The sequence below is a fragment of the Lineus longissimus genome, chromosome 17 (genome assembly GCF_910592395.1).
Source record: "Lineus longissimus chromosome 17, tnLinLong1.2, whole genome shotgun sequence".
Classification (NCBI taxonomy): domain Eukaryota; kingdom Metazoa; phylum Nemertea; class Pilidiophora; order Heteronemertea; family Lineidae; genus Lineus; species Lineus longissimus.
The window spans coordinates 12,162,015-12,181,829 of NC_088324.1; the positions used below are offsets into that span (position 1 = coordinate 12,162,015).

The 19,815-nt window shown below is 41.5% G+C and overlaps 2 protein-coding genes across 2 annotated transcripts; both read right to left on the minus strand.

Moving 5' to 3' along the window:
- Positions 1-1,264: 1,264 nt before the first annotated feature.
- LOC135501075 (telomeric repeat-binding factor 2-like) lies at positions 1,265-5,311 on the minus strand. The gene is made up of 10 exons (XM_064792828.1): positions 5,146-5,311; positions 4,716-4,942; positions 4,477-4,569; positions 3,955-4,104; positions 3,592-3,695; positions 3,159-3,285; positions 2,925-2,986; positions 2,504-2,599; positions 2,135-2,268; positions 1,265-1,853 (listed from the first exon to the last, which is right to left on the minus strand). Exons 1-10 carry the CDS (start codon positions 5,309-5,311, stop codon positions 1,588-1,590), a joined length of 1,425 nt encoding a protein of 474 aa, XP_064648898.1. The 3' UTR covers positions 1,265-1,587.
- Positions 5,312-5,884: 573 nt separating this feature from the next.
- Positions 5,885-18,999, minus strand: LOC135501084 (uncharacterized). Its single transcript, XM_064792842.1, has 25 exons — positions 18,966-18,999; positions 18,441-18,524; positions 18,014-18,108; positions 17,593-17,682; positions 17,143-17,261; positions 16,739-16,864; positions 16,333-16,485; positions 15,930-15,992; positions 15,553-15,698; positions 15,284-15,425; positions 14,912-15,031; positions 14,598-14,771; positions 14,181-14,379; positions 13,694-13,845; positions 13,426-13,478; positions 12,892-13,054; positions 9,171-12,585; positions 8,972-9,045; positions 8,290-8,526; positions 7,927-8,044; positions 7,607-7,739; positions 7,336-7,433; positions 6,874-7,081; positions 6,635-6,705; positions 5,885-6,451 (listed from the first exon to the last, which is right to left on the minus strand). Exons 2-25 carry the CDS (start codon positions 18,494-18,496, stop codon positions 6,303-6,305), a joined length of 6,354 nt encoding a protein of 2,117 aa, XP_064648912.1. The 5' UTR covers positions 18,497-18,524; positions 18,966-18,999; the 3' UTR covers positions 5,885-6,302.
- Positions 19,000-19,815: the final 816 nt, after the last annotated feature.

The following is a 19,815-nucleotide window of genomic DNA, read 5'->3' on the forward strand; positions in this document are numbered from 1 at the left end:
GGCCCCCTAAAGATGCGGTATTCTTTATTTTACACAATTGGATTATGACACCTTGCGAATCAGTTTCTCCTCTGCCAATCTCGTGGTATTAATTAATTGCTTGTCATTCTCCTATCTTTCGTCATGTCCTTTTGTAGCGCCGCAATGAAATGGCCTCGATCCATTGTTCTCACCAATGATCATTGTCATCATTTCCATATGCCAAGCCCCATGGCCAATTCAAGGACACGATGAGTTTGGAGATGGGCTCATATATGAAATGGCAATGGTCCACTGTACTCGCCTGTGACCCAGGACATGATGGGGTTGGCTGATGTGCCTCTTGAAGGAGATGGCCACTGTGTCACCTGAGATCTAGGACACGTTTTGGTTGACAGATATACCTCCAATGAGATGGACAGGGTCCAGTGACCAAGGATATCTAAAATTAGGCTGGCAGATGTACCTCTCTCAGTGAAATGGCCAGAATCCACGATGTTCAGCAGTGACCAAGGGCATTATTGGGCTTGACAGGCTCCTAAACAAAATGCTAGGATCCTTATCCACTCAAATGAAATTGTCGACCAATAACAACATTGGACTGGTGGAGGCACCGGTGTGAAATAATCATGGTCCGATGTGCTCACCTTGACCAAGGATGCACATGTAACTAGGCTTGCAGATGCTCCAATATGCTATGGCTAGTATTCTCATCCACCTAAATCAAAGGCCAAGATTCATTGAGCTCACCAGAGAGCATGGACATGGTTGAGCAGGTAGATGCACCTGGTTGAAGTAGCGAGGTCCAAAGTACTCACCTGTGAAAAAGGACACACAAGTAACTGGGGTAGCAGAGGTGCCTCGATGAGAGACACGGACCATTGTCCTCATTTATGACCAGACAAGAAGTGCATCAGTTGAATTGTCCAGATCCATGGACCTCACCAGCAACCAAGGACATAATGGGCCTGGTAGGTTCAAACGATTGAAATAGCCACTCCAAGGCATTAGAACATGGGAACTGTCAGAGGCTGGGCAGATGTTTGAGCTGTTACTGCAAATTGCCAGAAGTTGTGGATTTGATTTCAACTAAGAGCATGTCCCCATGTCAAAGCAAGGTTGAGATGATCAGACATCCAAATTGGGTGGATAGAGGTTAGGTGTAATGGTCATTGGTGAGGTCTACCAAGTACCAAATAAGTCAGAAATGGGGAGTAATTTTTCTGTTGCATTTTCCTCCTGTTTATTCGCATAGCAGAAAATAAAAATACACACAAAATTGTAGTTTATAAAATTTAATGCAATCTTGGCTCATTACAAAATAACAATGCATCATTCCTCTTTACAGCAAACCCCACAATTATTTTCCAAATCTTCTCCAACCATTGACAAGAAATTTTTTTTTCGTATTTCGTTGTAACTTCAGCATTAGTCTCTCTATGATGAAAAAAAGTTGAAAGTGTTCATGGTTTTTTTGCCAGAGCATTCAACCAACAGGTTGTATTCCAATAAGACTAAAAAGCCTTAATCCGAAATCCTAACACAGAAAAACACATACAGGAGTGCACAGATCACAAAAACTGCAAACTCGCAATAACATCATTTTCATTATTGTTGTTTCTGCACATTGCAAATGTTGCGCCATCGATCTTTTAAGTTAACCGACGTTCGATTATGCAACTTGTACATTTCCTTTATTTCTGCCCAGTGTCCTACGCCAAGAGTTTCCACGCCTTTGCGAAGTTTGTCTGTCTCTTCTTCGGTCCAAAAACCCTTTCTCCGTAGCCTCACCCTTGGTTGCCGAGGACTAAGTTGGATCTGAAGATTCTTGAGGTTCTGTTTTGGCATTTCAGGTAGAGGTTTGATTCGTTTAGCTGTTGGAAGATAAAATAGGGGAAGGAATTGACAAATAATGGGTATTAAAGTTATTTCATTGGGTATCCAAGTTGGTATAAAAGTTACTTTAATGGGTGATTAAAGATCAATAATAACTCCTCCAAGTGCAGGACAAATGCTTGAGAAGTAGAAGAAATAGCACCAATCTGTTGAATGCACATTATTATTACTTCAGGGACGCCAATGAGCAAAGGCAAAAAGTAGAGAAAAAAGTCTACAATCTGCCTAAAATCGGATATTGACAGCCCCTGTTACTTACAAGGAGGCCCGTCAGACTCGCCACTTTCATCCTCCACATCTAACAAAATGTGCCCAGTCTGGCTCTGCGCTCCGGTAGGAAGACGCTCCTTTATGAAGGCCATCTCTGAGTCAAGGCGCTGCTGCTTCATGCAGCTGCAAAATAATTATAACATATTGTGAAAAAACATTAGAATTGAAATCCCCCTACCCCCTAAAAACGATTCAACGTACATGCATAACATGCCACAATCAATAATTAATTCAAAATAACATGGAAGCATTATCAAAATGATGCTTATAACCTGAGCTATATGAATGTAGACAACTCCATATGCCCAATATGCAACTTACTACCCATTATGGTGCGATGGGTTACAAATAAACTTACTCCAATCTATTAATTGCTTTGTCTAGTTCCTGAATAATATTTTTGTTGTTATTGTTAGAGTTTTGCCTCCTGGTTGTCTGCTTTCGACTTGCTGACCTGGAATCAAAGAATACCACATTAAAAATGTGTGACCCATCACATCAAAGGAGGTACCATAGTCAGTCACATGTGGGGCATACAGAGTTCTTCACATCTTTATATAGCTTAGGTTATAAGCTACATTTTGATACCTCTCCCATCTTTGGTATTTTTTGGCGTGCCTGATATAGGCATATATTTGTTTGATGAAAACAACAAGCATTGACAATACATTGACAATACTTCAATCATTTGCCTTTAGGGGGACTTCACGATAGTTCCTGCCTATTTTTGTGTAACAAGTGCACTGAATCAAACAATTCAAATTTATAAAGTGGCATACTTTTTTCGTGTGCTGGCTTTTTTACGGTTAATACGGTTCCTCATTTCTCTCTGAACAACTGTCTGCAATAGAAAGATATTCAGAATGGTATTAAGCTGCATTATTCGATAAGAAAAAAATATGATATTGCCAGCCCCAAGGGTGCACATGCATTATCTGAAGACAATTTGCACCACATTCTGAAAAGGGGACGATGACATGTACAGAGCTTGTCAAAGGATTAGCTACACTCACCACATTTGATTTTGCTGCTCCGACATCTGCGCCATCCTTGTTCCCTCGAACAAACTCTCGAATATTTTCCACATCTTGGCTAGCAATGTGTAAATTATTTGGCTTGATGAATCGTGCAGGAATCCTTCTGAAAATATTAGGAAAAATTTCAATTTAATAGAATTCAATTTGATGCCAGGGTTATAATCTGCGGCTTGATCTTACAATACATGTGCAAAACAGACCAGAACTAAACAAAAAAGTCCCACAATTTCCTAAAAATTGTCACTGCATTAACTTGGGGCTGGAAGTGGAAAGGGCATGATAGAAGCCTCATTTACCAAGTAGCTTATAAAAGAATGTACTATACATTTTGCACTTAGAATAGGCTCCATAAAACAGCAAATTGTCTACTAAACCTATTTGACTGAAAGAAATTTAACAATGGACATACCCTTTTCTTGGCCAGGAGTCACTACCATGTTCATTTGGCTTCTCGGGAGACTTCGGTTGTCTTTCCGCTGGTGCTGCCAACCTCCGCAGACAACACTCTGCACTCTGCATGAAATGAATTGAATAATATCGAAGTTATGCCTTGGTACAAAACTACATTTTTGTGAACGAAAACTCTGTGTGAACCCATTAAACTACTCAAATTACTAAAGACAGAGAGAATATTTCACAGTTGTTTCTGCTTTGCAGCAGTTTCATCAAATCCACTTCCATCTACATGTATAGTAACTATCGTACAGTTAAATACTAACAATTAAAACTGGTCAAGGGTTCCTTAACATCAAATCAAATATTTAAATCTTACGATCTTAAGCCAAGGTTGATCCATTGAAGCGAATGCCTTGCCAAGGTGTTGTTTCACTTGCATCAGATAGTTGTCATACAAATGCTCTCCCACAAATTGATCTTTCATGCTCCTGTTCTCGACAATAGACATAAGACGGCGGTAAGTGTCCTGAAATCATCATGTAGAATAGTCAAATAATAAGGTCAACAACAAGGGGCAAACGCATTCTTTTTCTAAAAAAGGGACGAACATATTTTTTCCTGAATGATCATTGTGTGTCGACAAAAATTGTTGAAATACATGAAGCAGAGTGATGCACGAAGAAAATGGTATAGGAGTGAGAAAAATGACTAACAATTTTAAGACTAGTGACGTTCTTCCCTCCCTTTTATTCATTGGTGGAGAGAACAGTGAAAACAAGCTGGACACTTCTTGCAGAGTACTTTGAGACTGACCCAGTGTGAAGAAAGTGCTGCATAAGTGTATACAAGAAATCATTAATACATCGTGTTCACCATTGCGTAAAATGTAACAAGTTACCTTTTCCATGTCTCCCCGTCCACGTTTCCAAATTCGTGTAAGAACATCTCGTGCCAGTCTGAACTGACGCACCCGACAACACTCCAGCACAGCCTGAAAGCAAATTGGCAGTGATGTAACCACACGATAGATCCTTCTAGTGACTCATAATCATATCTGTTGAATGTGGAATTCTGCACTTTTGAACAATTTAAACGCAACATGAAAATTGTGCCCTTAGAATTCTATTTAAATGGTACCTGAATTTCAGTTTCCCTTGCCACTTCTGCATTGTCCTCAGCGAGAACAGAATATTCCTCAACAAGCTCACGAACTATGTCCGCACTTTTTTCCAAGGGTAGGACACCCTCTTCTTCTATCCATCTTTCCCATCCATCAGTATTAGTGGAGATAGTGCAGATGAGAGTTAAAAGCTGAACTTGACCATGGATAAGTTCTTGGTCCAACAAGTCACCCTGGTGCAAACCTAAAAATACAAAAAAATATCGAAACTCTAAAACCTTGCTGTAATTTAATATCGCAACTTTTTACGTCACATGTCTTTGCCAACATTGTATTGTATTGTATTATTATCACATATGTCATAAACAAGTTCGACAAGGACAATCTACCGAAGCGTGAACAACTTCGCCGACAGGCTTGTAAATGTTTCTTTTAGTGTTATCTCACCCCATATGATATTTTTTGTGCTTGTTTCGACGGTGTCGTGTTCTATGAATGTTTCCCAAGCAGAAAATGCCATATACTCATGCATCCATCGATTACATTGCCGTCGAATCGCCGAATTAATTTCATTTTCGGACTCTTCAGAATTTGAACTTGGACCGACCGCCATATTGTTATTTTCGAAACAGAGGCTGACCCGAAAGGATATTCGGAAATGACAAAACTGTACAGTGTGTTCCATAAAAACTGAGCAAAAGAACTCAACTGTGCCAAGTAAGCTGCCCTTCAGAAATCAAAGAAGTGATGGCCCGAGTTGTCATTTTGGTTATTATTTACCACAATCAAAATAGGTGGAATTGCAATCAGTAACTAAAGCCAAGCTTTGGGGACGATTGTGACAATGCCTCAATGGGTTGTGTCATCGTCTCTGCCCCGAAACCAGTCAGCAATATATTTTAGGTCCTCTTCATCTTGCGGCAGTGGCCTTCTGTGACATCTCTGCCCCAATTGATGTTGGGTCGTTGTCATCAGGACAGCACTGAACGAATCATCTGGCAAGGAGCAGGTCTAGATAAGATGAGACTCTTCCTGGCAATGAGGCAATTTGCCAGAATTTGTAACACACCGGCCAGAACAATGACACCTTTCTGTATAAAAAGATCTCAAAATAAAGACAAAAAAACTATTTACAAAACATTATTGTCTATTATTTTCATTATAAATACAGCTACATAGTATTACATGTATGTAATTATCAGCATTATAAAATTACAAATACATGTATGCGTTTTATACAAATTTACACTTTTCAATTCCATTGAAACGTGGACATGATTGATCTCCCAAAGTACTAATTTGCCTTTCCAGCTCCCTGTATCTCATAGTAAGTTCAGACATGACATGCACAGTCCATTTATTCTGCCACTTTTACAGTCAATGAAATGCACTGTCCCGACATTGAAAACATTGTTCCAAGCAATCAGTTCAATACGAGGACTCGCAGGGAAGCGTAAATTTCAGACAACAAGATTTTCACATAGTTACATGTATTGCGATAAATCCTTTGAATTTCATGAAAATGTCCCGACCACAGTCCTGACCTTGGAGATGATGTTCCAAGCAGTTAGTCCTATTTCGTTTCGGTACACTCATCCCCAGAATCACGAGGTTGTGCATTCAGGGGGATCATCATCGTCTTCAGGGATGCCAAGTTGTTTCCGGCGATTTGCTGCAAATTTTTCTGCCCAGTTCCCGCCGTAGGGATCTTCTTCTTCAGCTTCTTCTTTCTTTGTATTCAAGGGTGCAACATCTGAAAAAAGAAAATCATGAATTAAATTTTTCTTCTGAGCATCTGTGGCTATGCAAGACAACAATATAACTGTTGTTTCTGTTTGGTGTCAGTTTTGGTAATTTAGGACAATAAGGGTCTCAGGTTTTATGGTGGTACGTATGTCAAGATGTATCATGCGTTCCACTGGATATGAGTGCTCACCTTTTAGTGGCAACCGAGGACCAGAATCACTATGAGGCTTGGCTTGCTTCACACACTTGGGACATTCTTTGCTAAAAATGTAAATGTCATACAATTAGAGGTAATACGAGCATAATTAAATTGCAGCAGGGGCCATTTAAGGGAGAAACAGGAAGGACATGCAGGTATCATTTTCACAGCCCACAAATATAATTTGTTTTGAATACTAGCAAGGTGGGAAAAGATCACTAAATACTTACACAGGCTCCGACACTTTAGGTGCCTTTGCCTCCATATCTTTCTTTACTTTGACAAATTCTCGCTTGATGCTCTTTAACTCATCTTTCAGACTTCGGTTCTCAGCCGCCAGCATCATGTTGTTGACAGAATCGATGATACCACTGCCACCAACTGCCCCCATGGTTGGCACTGGGCGCTGTGCAGATTTCTGCGGTTCGCTCACAACAACTGGAATTGGAAGAGATAGAATTTTACCGTATTATAGCAATTGAAACTTCATACATGTACAACATTATTCTGGTTGGTTTGACATGGGTATTGTACTGAAAGTATAGGTTTCCTCACCAAATACAGTAAGAGTGGGGCTAAGAAGTAGGCCAAATCAGAGGTGGTTTGCCAAGGGCTTGGTGTATTCTAAATGCAGCGAAGTTAAAAAGATCTTTCATTCAAGTTTTGACCAATAAATAGAAACAAGATCTTACTCGTGTCGTTGCACTGATTTGAATATTTCCGAAGATCTCGTTTCATTTCTGCAACTATACTCTCCTGGTACTTGACTTCTCTGTCTTTCAAATCAAGCCTGTTGAAGGAAGAGAATAACTGTTATTTTAGGGGTCTAAAGCCTACAAGAAAATAAAGCTGTGTTACCAATAAAGGTACTCCAAACAAGCATGGGAGTAAGAAAATCATCCTAATTGTTTCAAAAGATTAACTGACATAATAATTCGGCATGCCCTCTAGCTGTCCGCATACCTTCGCTCATAATCCATTTCAGCTTTTTCCAGCCGGACTTTGAGGACACCGACTTCCATCTTTTTCTCCTCGACTTCCCGGGAGAGTTTGGCCCATCGCTGGTCATCGCCGCCACTTGCAGTAGACATAGCACCTAGAAAGGAACAGAATTCCACTTGAATGTTTATGATCTAGCTCTCCAGAGAGCATTACTGCGTACTAATGTGGTTGGGCACCAAGTAATAAAGCTACTGTGATCCAACGTATTATAGATCATCACATGCCCCGCTTTGAGGCTGATTTCTTTCGTTGGCAAGACTGGCCTAAAATCATGCCCTTACCTTTCAATTTTTCTTCCAGTTTCGCAACCCGTTTCTTCTCATCTGTCAATTCTCCTTCAATTTCTTTTATCTCGCCATCCATTTGCTCCTGGGTGTCTAACAGGCCCTGAACCACAGCCTGAAAAAAACACACAAATTAATTCTTATGCCAGGCACATGCCACAAATCGTACCACCAGAAAGTGCTCATCAAGGGTTTTGCAACAAAAACAGGCGTGCCAATTACAAGCTTTGAAAAAAAAACTAATAATATGTAATTTCCCTGCTTGAAATTTCTGCACTTCGAAAGAGAAGTGCTTAAAAATTAGCTTGAATGAGAACTTGGAACACAAGAGCTTAAGATGAGCTTCACCTGTCCACACACCTGTTTTGTGATTAAATGATCATTTAACTTTTTCGTCAATTTTTTCTCGGCTGTGAGCTGCATAACCATCTCCTGATATGCCCCATCTGTTGGCGTTGAGTTGGGACCGGTTTCCAGTTGCTTCAGTTGCTGACGGAGCTCAGCTGTAATTTTCTTCTCCACTTCTAACTCCTTATTCTTTTCTAGATATTCCGCATCAACCCTATCGTAATTTTCATTGAGCCGTTCAATGAACTCCTGCAAAGACAATATAGTCTTAATACTTGACTTGCCAAACTCAGCTCGACGCCGAACTGCAGCGCCACTCGCGGACAAAGATAGAACAACTCGACATTTTTTTCACCGGTTTTCTCGCTGCGCATGCGTACCAGCGGAAATCAACAAAAGATGACGCTGGTACGCATGTGCAGCGAGAAAACCGGTGAAAAAAATGTCGAGTTGTTCTATCTTTGTCCGCGAGTGGCGCTGCAGGTCGGCGTCGAGCTGAGTTTGGCAAGTCAAGTATTCCTAAGCTTTCTTTATAAAAAAAATAAAAATGTAGGTGCCTGGTGGTATTCTAGTCAAGTTGTCCATAACTTAGCTGGTGAATATTAAACCTGTTGTATCGTAGATCGTTGTGACAAGCGGTTTCATGTGCAGACAAGTGACCTTTTTTTCAGTACCAACAGCACAGCGCACTTACATATTTGTCTTTTAGATCAGCTGCCATCCTTTGGTTCTTCTCCAAGAGCTCCTCATAGCTGATCGCAGACTCAACTGAAATAAGACGAAATTGTTTTAAAATTTATTTCAAACGTCGGCTTAACTCCTTTTGCCTCTTTGCCTGAAACTCATATAAGATAAGGGCTTCACACAACCGTATTCAGGAAAACAATCCTTACCAGTTTCAGAAGATTTCTGCTTTTGCCGTTTTAACAGCATTTTCCTCATCTGCTCTTTCTTGGTACTAGCTTCCTCCAGCTGTTGTCTCAGTTCTTTGCACGTATTCTGCAGAGATTCAAATTTCTGTTTCCCGTCGTGGAGGACACCTTGGAGCTCCTGAACAGTTGCAGACTTTTCTTGCAGATTTTGCATCATGGCAGTTTCATCATGTGTGATATCTGCGTTCATCGCCATCATGTCATCCATATCCACTCGAAGCCTTTCCAACTCAAAGTCACGGAATTCAAGCCTATTTGAAAGTTCTGCATTAGTAGCAATCCTTTCATCTAAGTCCTGCTGTAACATTTCAGATGTTGCGTCACTTTTTCGGACCTTTTCCTCCAACTGCGTTACATCAGAATGCAACTCTGAAAGCTTCATTTCCGCCTCTGTCTTGATTGTCTCGAGTGCACTGCTCAAGTTCTCCTTCTCCTTCATGAATACAGCCAGCTGCTCTGAAGTTTCCTCGCGTTCAGCTTCAACGCTCATTAAAGTCTCCCGCAACTGCTCAGCCTCGGTCGTCTGCTCTGCCAACCTCTGCTGCAGCTCTGCAAGCTCACGATTATGCTCTGCCAATATCTGATCCGCCACAGTTGTCTGCTCAGCCAATCTGCATTCCAGCTCAGCAACCATGCTTGTCTGCTCTGCCAACTGTCGCTCAAATTCAGCAGCCTCGCTCGGATTCACAGAACATGTGAAGACACCACTTATACGTCGGACCTCTGTTTTCAACTCTTCGCAACGTAGAACCTCCATTTTCAAATGATCCTCACTCTCAGACAACAGTTGTTCAGCTTTTTCTTTCTCCTTAGCAGAGGTCTCACATTCAACTTTCAAGGCCCTCAGGCAGCGCTCAGATACCTCCAGCTCCTCTTTGACTGATTCCACCACCTTCTCCAACTCATTAACTCTTCCTTCCAATTCAATCACCACATTTTTATTTTCCTCGAGTTGCATCTCCATGCTTTCCTTCTCACCCTGGTACAATGTGCAAAGTTCTCGTAACTCCTGGTGTTCTTTCGCTGCAGCCAGCTCGTTGTCCTGAACTTTTCGTTTCCAATCCTCCACTGAATTCTCTGACTCTTTCATCCATTTCTCTAACTGGTCAATCTCCGCTTCGCGTTCCTGGACCACACTTTCTGCTGTCTCTTTACCTAACTTCATTGTCTCCAGGGCCTGTTTCACCTCCTCTATCTCCAACGTCTGCTCTTCAAGTGAACTTTCCAAAGACTCTTTCTCACAAATTAACGTTTCAAGGACTTGGTTCACCTCATCCAACTCAGATTGCCGCTCCTCAATAAGACGGTTGGCAGCTATTTTCTCAGATTTCAAGCTCGCAACAATTTGTTTCAGCTCATCTAATTCCTGCTCAGATGAAATCTCCGGAACACCAGTGATCAGATCTTCAACCTGCTGTTCCAAGTCTGCTTTTTCACTCATCAGATCTTTAATCTGGTTCTCCAAAGTAGAGACGACGCTCTCCAAATGTACCGCTGGCTTTGGTGGCGCAACACCCACAATCAAGTCCTCAACCTGCTTTTCTAATTCAACCTTTTCATCCTCAAGTACAAGTAACTTGTTCTCCAAAGTAGCAATCTTTTCTGCATCCTCATCACAGGCCTCAGACACACTAGAAACAGACTTCTCAACCTGTGCTTGTAGCTCAGCTTTTTCAAGATCTGAACATTGAACTCGTTCCTGTAAACTGTTGCGCAATTTCCCCTCCAAGACACTACCACAACTTTTCGACACACCTGTAATGACGTCTTCAAGTTGTTTCTTCAATTCTTCCTTTTCACTCTCAAGGAGCTGAACTTGTTCTTTAAGGAATGTGAGCTCCGTACTGACCTCTGCATCTACGACAGCGTCTTTCTCCTCTGCAACACCTGTAACCAACTCCTCAATTTGCTTTTCCAATTCCGACTTTTCGCTTTTGAGAAGAGCAACTTGTTTCTCAATACACAAGACTCTTTCTGAATGTTCAAGTGCTCCATTTTCTAGGGCAGCAACTGCCAAGTCACACACCTCAACACGGCCCTCTAAAACAAGGTTATCACCTTCCAATGCCACCACCTGCTTCACTAAACTTTCATGCAGTCCTTCTAACTCTGCCCGGCGTTCCTCCAACTTGAGCAACTCTTCTTTCATCTCCTCCGTGGCCGACTCCAGAGCATGTTTTTCAAAAATGAGCGTCTCTAACACCTGGTTCAATTCTTCAATTTCCGAGAGTCGACTGCTTGCAACTCTTTCAGCAGCTTCTTTATCCCGTGTCAAATCTTCCATCACTTGTTTCAGCTCCCCTCTAAAACTTTCCTTTTCCTGCTCAGAGTTTTCTTTGTACATTGTCATTTCACACTTCAGGTTCTTGGCAAGTTCCTCAGTCGTAGCCAGAAGATTCTCAGCGTCTTCCTTAGCTTTACAACTCCTCTCACACTCACCAGTTAACTCTTCAAGCTGATCCTCTAAACCCTTCTTTTCATCCCTAAGTTCACAGATCTGCTCTTCGAGGTACGTAACCTTTTTGATGACATTTGCAAGCTCCTGGAAAGTTCCCGATGAAGCAGACTCTGACTCCTGAAGTGCAGACACCTTTTCATTTAATACTAATAACTCAGCCTCCATTGGGGCAATCCTAGCTTGCAGATCTTGAACCTCCATTTCATGACTCTTCTTCTCTTCTTCAAGTGCACTCTGAGCAGCGGCCAAACAATTCTGTAACTCTTTCTCACCCAAATCAAACCTCTTGTGTTGTTCTGCCAACTGTGACCGCAAATCTACCAACTCAGCCTCAAACTTCTCCACCTCTGACAGCTTTGCCAACTCCAGATTGCTACGTGCCTGCCTCTCTGCATCCAGATCAGTCTTCACAGCTTCAAACTCTGCTTGTCGTTCCGCCAACTGCGCTCGCAACTCTCCGACTTCTGATTCAAACTTTTCAACCTCCGCAAGACGAGCCTGCTGTTCAGACTCCAAATCATTACGTGCCAATCTCTCAGCATCAAGGTTACTCCTCGCTGCTTCTAACTCTGCCACCAATCCAGTGTGTCCACAATCTCCGAGCGCCTCCGCCGCAGCTTCATACTCACGAATCTTTTCTTCACATAGTTCCTTCTCATTGGTAACCCTCTCCAGCTTTGTTTGCGCAATTTGAGCCATTATCTCCGCCTCACAATTCGTCTTCTGGATGCTGTCATAATCCTTCTTAATTTCACGTAACATCGTGACCTCCGATTCCAATTTCGACAATTTTTCAACTCTGTCAACTAAAGGACGTAAAATCTCATTCTCCTCTTCGAGATATCGGCGTTCTGCTATTTCGTTTTCCAACTGCCGCACATTCTTGACCTCTTCTCGTAATGCTTCAAGTTCGGCAATCTGAAACGACACCACCGACCAGAAAGTTTAAGTGACTTAGTCTACACTCAAACAAACAAGGCTGTCGTTTTCATTGGATGTAACCTGACCAACCAACCTGCTGCCAACATTAAATCAAGATTCGGTAGGCCTTGACACAGGAGCGCAATGTTTGTAACATTAAATATGTTCAACCTTGTTTTGATTGCACTGGTCATCAAAATTACGTCCGAAACCTGAGGCCCAGCCGAACTGATGTCATGGCCTTTCTCATGTATGTCATGTTCAAGCATATCCATCCCAGAACTTGTTTATTTATTCACATACCTGCATTTCTGCTGTAAGGCTGATATTATGAATGCCAGCGGTCATGCTCATATTAACAACACTAGGGGGAGGGCTGTCAGGTGATAGTGACATTTCCAGCTGGGCCCACTCCTGCTCCTCAAAGGCTTCGGCCCTGGAACGCTGTGTTTCTTCCTCCACACCCCTGAAACATTAGAGAGGTTAGAGGTCATCTTGGGCTTTTTATTTTAGGCAGACTTCATTTCAAAAGCTGCTTGATGAATCAGACTGAGCTATAAGGGTTGCAAAAGATGAAAGTCAACCTCATACCAACTTACTCTTTGAGTCCACAATATTAAGTTGAAGATCAAGGAACGTTATCATTGATAACATCATTACGTACCACCAGTACGCACAGCAAAGCCAAGGAATGTTTGAGTTTTGGTCCCCATCAAGCCAGTCAAACTAATAGCAGTTCATTGGCCAGTGACTCTCATTAGCCCGGAAGGATAAACTATTTGGTACCTCAGTCATTCTTTTTTGGTTCAACTACATGTGGCAACTACATGTACTTACAGCCTATAAATTATCTGTTTATATATTTCGATGACCCGCTGCAATTCTTCAACCTGAAAAGTAAAGCCGACAGTATTTCATAACATGAAATGGGGAACGAGTCACCTCTTCTCATACTGTATACTGGGAAATGTTTTCTGCATGCCATCCATTGGTTTTTTGCTAGCTTGTATTGTTTTTCTGGCAATTCTTTTCACTTTTTTGGGGTCAAAACTAACAAGTAATTCTGCATGGAACGGGTTTCTATCTTTCTAAATTTGTTTTCTACCTTTCTAGAATATGACAGCTTTTCCTCTTGTTCTGGTGTTTCAAACATAACATGGGGCTTTTTACGCTGTGTAACCGGTCCAGTGGGGACACACTGACCCTCATAGGGTAGAGAGTTGACTTCTTCCAGAAACGATTCGCTGCTTTTAAAGTCTGGAAAAAAAGGGTCATTACAAGTGAGCAGATGTCTCGTGGTAAAGGTGTCGGGGCTTGAGATCCAATCACTATTGCCAGTATGCTTTTCATCAACCCCTGTGGCCTTGGGTGAGTCGATTTAAACATTGATAGCAAACCCTATGAACAAGAACTCTACCAGCGCAAGCAGTCCACATCATGCCTTGTGTCACTACCAGCCTCTGCCTTATCACGTACCGTAATCATTACACCTCGCACATTTTGGTAGATAGAAGGCATGTGCTCTTCTTTAATATCTGTTCCCATTCTTTGCAGCAGATGGCACAATCTGCCTGTAGTTTAAAGATTCTTACCTCCTGAATCATCTGACTCTACATACAACCTCTTTGGAGGAGGCGACGGCCGGTCATAGATACTACGACGCTGTTTCACCTTCTGCTGCGCAGGCTTTCGAGGGACAGATGATGGCATTACAAAGTCAGGAACTGTTGACGGTGGCAGCATCAGCCCGGCCTTCTTCAACTGACCTGGGCACCAGGTTTCACGGCGTTTCTGCAATGAAGAAAGTGACATTCAAGACAGGCCGATAGAGTGGAGAGGAGTTGACCTTCATCTTGGAACTTTGTGGCACCCGATGGCCTCAACAATGTTAGTTACCAGGAATCTCAATTGCTTGTTCGCTGCACCCTTTAAAAGGGTGAAGCCCGAATTAAATTAAGCAGGAAGTAATAAAAAACTAAAGTCCGAGCTCAATAGTCATCTCCACTTACGAAGCTTTTCTTCATCTTCTTGGACACCTCAACTGAGCTCGGGTTCGTCAGGATCATGCTTCGGAGCTCGCGAATCTTTTCTTCTTGTTCCCGTTCTTTGGCCTCTTTCTCGAGTAATTGTTTCTGCAGATCTTCTTTCTCACTACGTATATTGTCTATATCAGGATTACCTTGCTGCAAAACAAAAAAGAGCCTCAGATACTTTTTATGTGGCAGGCAATCATGATTTCCATGTCAACTAAGGATGAAGTCCTGTTTGACCATCCAGAGTTATAAATCGTTTAAGTAAGGTTCTACTTGATCTCGACGTTTACCTTTTCAAGTTCCTTTTCAAGGACGGCGATCTTTTTCTTGTACCGTTTCAAAAGTGCCTCTTCTGACATGATTTCATTGACAACAGGTTTGTTCTCAATGCGCTTGGCGTTCGTTGCAAACTAGAAGAAAATGAGAACAATTAGACTTTCCAATCGTTTTTTTCCTGATCTTATCAGCAAGGGCTTTAAAAAATTGAACGGTTGCCTGGGACAAGGTTGCTGCCCACTCCACAGAACAACAAAGGTTTGAAGGCTATTTAGCTCACAGCCTTTGCAGTTAGAACACATCACAGGTGTCAGTAACAGCCTGTGAAAGTGATCTTATCCCCCAGCCCTGAGAAGAATGGATATTGTGATCAAACACAGACTTACCTTCAGAGTTGACGTACTAAACTCTATATCTGCTGATGCAGGGGATATAGCGCATATGATGGCTGTTTTAGAGTTTCCTCCCAATGCACTTTGCAGTATTCTTGTTAGTTTTGAGTCACGGAATGGGATGTGGACAGTATTTCTGAATAAGAGAGATATTCATCGACAATATAACAGTCACATTTCCAAAGGGATGCTCAACCATCAACAAACAATAACAGAACAAAAATGTGGCAACTTCAACTGTGGCACTGTCCACATACACTTACTTTTGATCAGGAGTCAATGTTCCAAGCTTGTTAATAACAGACGTCAGAGCAGACAGACTAAGGTTGATGTGGCAACCTTCCTTGAACCTTTCACCTGTAGCTCCTGTGAGGCTGATCCTTTCTGAGCCAGCGAGATCGACAAGATTCTGAAGAAAAAACGCAACGATATTGTCAGAATGAAATGATAGAAATTTACAAGTGCAAACAGCGAAATATCAAACAATGTACAAAAGCTTTTTCTAAAAACATCGTCCAAAACAAGTTTTGAATTGAATTTAAAATGTATTCGAAATAATTGGATGACTTTGTTGTCAACCCCTATTCAAGACAAGACTTGTCAGTGGTCAGATGCACCAAATTTGGAAATAGATACAAACCAGATGAGATACACGAACGATTCCATCATCTTCTTCATTTGTGCGTTCACGACTTTCTAAAATCTGAAGTGAAAAAAATTTGACCATCATTAACAAGAACCACTTAAACATTTGAGGCCTGAAGAATATCTTCGGTTCCAGTGATGAGGTCAGTGTCGGCTTGGTTCAAAACAATTTAAGTCACTAACTTGGCACTTACTTTGATTCGACATTAACTGGAGGAGATTATACATCAAAAACCAAGTTGAATTGAAGCTCACTGAATGCCAGAGAGAGCCAGCTGAACATTCATGACGAAGCCAGAGTAAAATTTCATCAGATCGGATAGCACCAATAGGATTTAGTTTTCATCCCCTCCCACAAATACCAAACAGGAGAGCTTGGCCACGTTGCGTAAACTCACAATCTTGAAAATTGAATGGGATCGCGAACTGTCCCTATTTGCCAACGTCTCTCCAGTGCGTCGACGTTTGTTGCCAAGATTCAACAATTCTAGGATTTGCGATCTGTCCTGGATCATCTCTTCGGACACTCCGTCAATGTAAACAAAACTCATCTGAAAGAGGAAGGAAAAGTGGCAAGGTGATGTCATTTTTCAAGCACACAGAGATGACAGAACACAGGGGGCAAGACAGGATTAGGTGCACAAGGTTGTTGATCAAACTTGCAGACCTGTGTCTGCCTGTGTAGTTCTAATTATCTGCTGAACGTTAAAAACTTTAGTACTTCTCAACATTTGACAACCAGATAATCATTTTTGAAATGACAGTTAACGAAGTCACAATATATCAATCAGTTTCATCACTTACCTGATTTTCATCGGGGCGTTCACGAATTTTCAGAGACTTATCCGTCGTGTCCAAGAGGTCGCTGAACTTCTCATTGTAAAGTTCTATGTAGGACACCCGGACTAGAAACTCCATGTTGTCCATATTCTAAGAATAGGTTGGGAATAAATGACATGGTACAAATATGGAGCAGGTGTCAGAAACACGCTAGCACAAACTCAAAATTTATAGTATACTATCCATTCAAGTATTAAGAAATGCAATAAAAATCTACCCATTTAATGACGAATTTAATTACCGGGAGGCGGCAGTGCATGTAGATAGATGCAGATGTAAACGTCACGAATCCGCAGCACTGTGATTGTGGACACATGAGACGCCAGAAGGCGTAATTGCTTCTTCAACAGATGAAAAACTTAACTCACATTTTCGATTGAGTTGAAGAGGTGGTCGACACATAATGGTATGAGACCAGGTTGTTCAGGTGTGCCGGATATTGTGAAGGTTTTCCCGGATGCTGTTTGTCCATAGGCAAAGATGGTGCCTGAAATAAGAATGTATAGATGGTTTACATCATATACTTTTATGTCAGGCAACAATTTCACCAGTTCAAAAACACAGATTCTAGGCTTTCAACTCGAGACAAATTAGCCAATTATTTACCACATCTTGAATGTGCTGAATTCTCCCATCCCTTTGACCTTGATTTGGCCAAATTTAAAGAAATCTTGTAGAGTAGAGTATCTCTTCACATCAGCCAACGTTTTTAGAAATGTTGATAAATGTTCTATAAATTGAATTCGGCTCATTCAGTGAACCATATTTGCTTTTTTTTGGTTTTGAAAATTTCTCCTACAACCCACAACTTTTCTTACCATTTATGCCATTGATAAAGCTGTCAACTATTGGTAATGCTGTTGTGTTGAAGACATCAAAGGTTGAACTTTTTTGATCAAAAATTTCATCTGGAAAGGAAATTTTAAACTTAAGACATCCACTGAATATTTTTTGATTAAATGCCAAGTGCTACAGAATGCTAGTACATCATGTTATACTATTTCCATCCGAACATCAGAAAGTAGATTCTACGATACAAGTGTGGAAGCCCTTTTCACATGATGTTACATGGTTGTCCCACATATCATTCAGAAGAATTCCTAAATTTATTTTCATGGCCAGTATGTATTGTTGCCATGTTGGCATTCTCAATAAAGTTGGTCTACTCTAAAGCCTTTCTGCCAAACAGCAAGCCCAGTTTGACATGCAGACCAATAAAGAGCCTGAAGCCAAACTTACCAAAGGTATATGGATTCCCAACAGGTCGTCTCGTATTTGGGTCACATTGGGAAATACTGCTCTCATTTAGAAATTTCCAGCAAGTTGTTACTTCCCTGAAAAAGACAACCACATGGACATTGACAATGTGTATACTTCTAATGTCCAGCAAAAATAAAATAATGCCGACAAAAGATATTCAGTTCTTCAATGGCAATGCTTCTTTACATTAACCGCACTAGGGATACCGAATTACATGTATTACCCCGGACAAAGTACAAAGTAATAATTTGAACTTGACCAGTAGGGGAACCAAGAAGCGACTCATTCCATTTACTATGATTGCACGTTTGGGAGAAACGGCCATCTAAAAGTTTAAAAATCTCCTAGGCCTACCTAACACTAACACCACTAGGCCTACAATGACTCATATCTTACATACACTCACCGTTTTGATTTCAGTAAGGGTCGAACCCTCACTGCTACCTTGATGTTATCTGACATATTAAGATATCACATCTAGGATAAGGACCTGCAGAACCAGAAAGAATAAAAACGTTTTATTATAGTTATCAGTAGACAACTAGACATGGCCGAGTGGGTGGCCATGGAGTGTGTGGGGGGGGGGGGGTCGCAGAACTTTGCCAAGTTTGGCGTTGTCTGAAGTTGGCTTAGGCCCTATATAGGGCTCGCTCCGATTTGTCTTTGTCGAAATTATTCATTGCCTGTGGTCAGTGTTGTTTCTCACTTTCTGCACTGCCATAGTGCATTGCAGTGCATGCAACGTGCATAGACTTTTCCTAGAAAACGATCGGCACACAAAAACCGCGATCGCGGTCGTTTGGGTCGGGGGAGTCGCTTTAAAGAAGTGTCATTCATAAAAAGTGCCTAAGTAGGTTTAAACCATTATGCTGAAAGGGAAGTTTAGATAAGGAATTCCTTCTTTATAAGACAAAAACGAGCAACTGCTTACAAAAGTCAGTTTAAAATTCCTGCCACGGTCATGACGGAAGCTGTTTAACCAATCAGAAACGGGGACACAAAAATTCCTCACATTCTCCAAGCGTCGTCAATGGTGGCCGTTACGGCAAAGTCTTACTCAACCTACTACCTCTGCCACAGTTGGCTAACCAGGGTTTATGTAAATTGGACATTTTGGCCCGGCGACAGGGAGATTGGCTTGCTCGTTTATGGTTCGGTTCCGAGAGCTGTCATTGGTCAACTCTCGTCCGAGAGATATGCAAATTACCTTGACCGTTCCACATACAGGGTGTATCACAAAACCCCTATTGTATTTTGGGCACATGGGCAAGACACTTTTTCTTTTTGCACAACTTATAGCAATTTTATCCTCTAGAGTTGGCAATTTACTTTTGATAATATATTTATTATAGACTGCATACAACCCTGTATCTGTTGACTCAGCATCGGATTGGTTGTGACTATGTCTTCAAATATCAGGAACAATGCCCGTCAGTGACGCCACTGTCATTCAGTCGGAGCCCATGCATGTCCATCCCAGTGCATATTTTGCCTTGCAAGACAATGTAACCAAGTCTACATCTTGAATGCAGTGCACATGATGCAATGGTGACAAGATCCAGACAATAGCACATCCTGTCTTCAGTCAAAGACAGCGTTATTTCTATGAACATAAGCCCTAGTGATGCCACACAGGGGAATTTCTCCATCAGAAATGAACAAAACAACAAACAATATCAACTTTAAACTTTTAATTCACCTCAGGATCAAATCTGCATCATTACAAAAGTGTCTATTTACATGTGTTAGTCACTAAAGGAAAAACTAAGCACTCTCATATC

What these genes read in the sequence shown, in the direction of transcription:
- LOC135501075 (XM_064792828.1), bottom strand. Translation starts at nt 5,311, where the DNA reads ATGGCGGTCGGTCCAAGTTCAAATTCTGAAGAGTCCGAAAATGAAATT. An exon ending in ATCAACCTTGGCTTAAGATC is followed by an intron (nt 3,696 to 3,954) that starts GTAAGATTTAAA and finishes CATTTCATGCAG; the next exon opens with AGTGCAGAGTGTTGTCTGCG. An exon ending in CGAGTCTGACGGGCCTCCTT is followed by an intron (nt 1,854 to 2,134) that starts GTAAGTAACAGG and finishes ATCTTCCAACAG; the next exon opens with CTAAACGAATCAAACCTCTA.
- LOC135501084 (XM_064792842.1), bottom strand. Translation starts at nt 18,496, where the DNA reads ATGTCAGATAACATCAAGGTAGCAGTGAGGGTTCGACCCTTACTGAAA. An exon ending in CTTTATCAATGGCATAAATG is followed by an intron (nt 17,262 to 17,592) that starts GTAAGAAAAGTT and finishes TTCTTATTTCAG; the next exon opens with GCACCATCTTTGCCTATGGA. An exon ending in AGAAGATGAAGAAAAGCTTC is followed by an intron (nt 14,380 to 14,597) that starts GTAAGTGGAGAT and finishes TCTTCATTGCAG; the next exon opens with AAACGCCGTGAAACCTGGTG.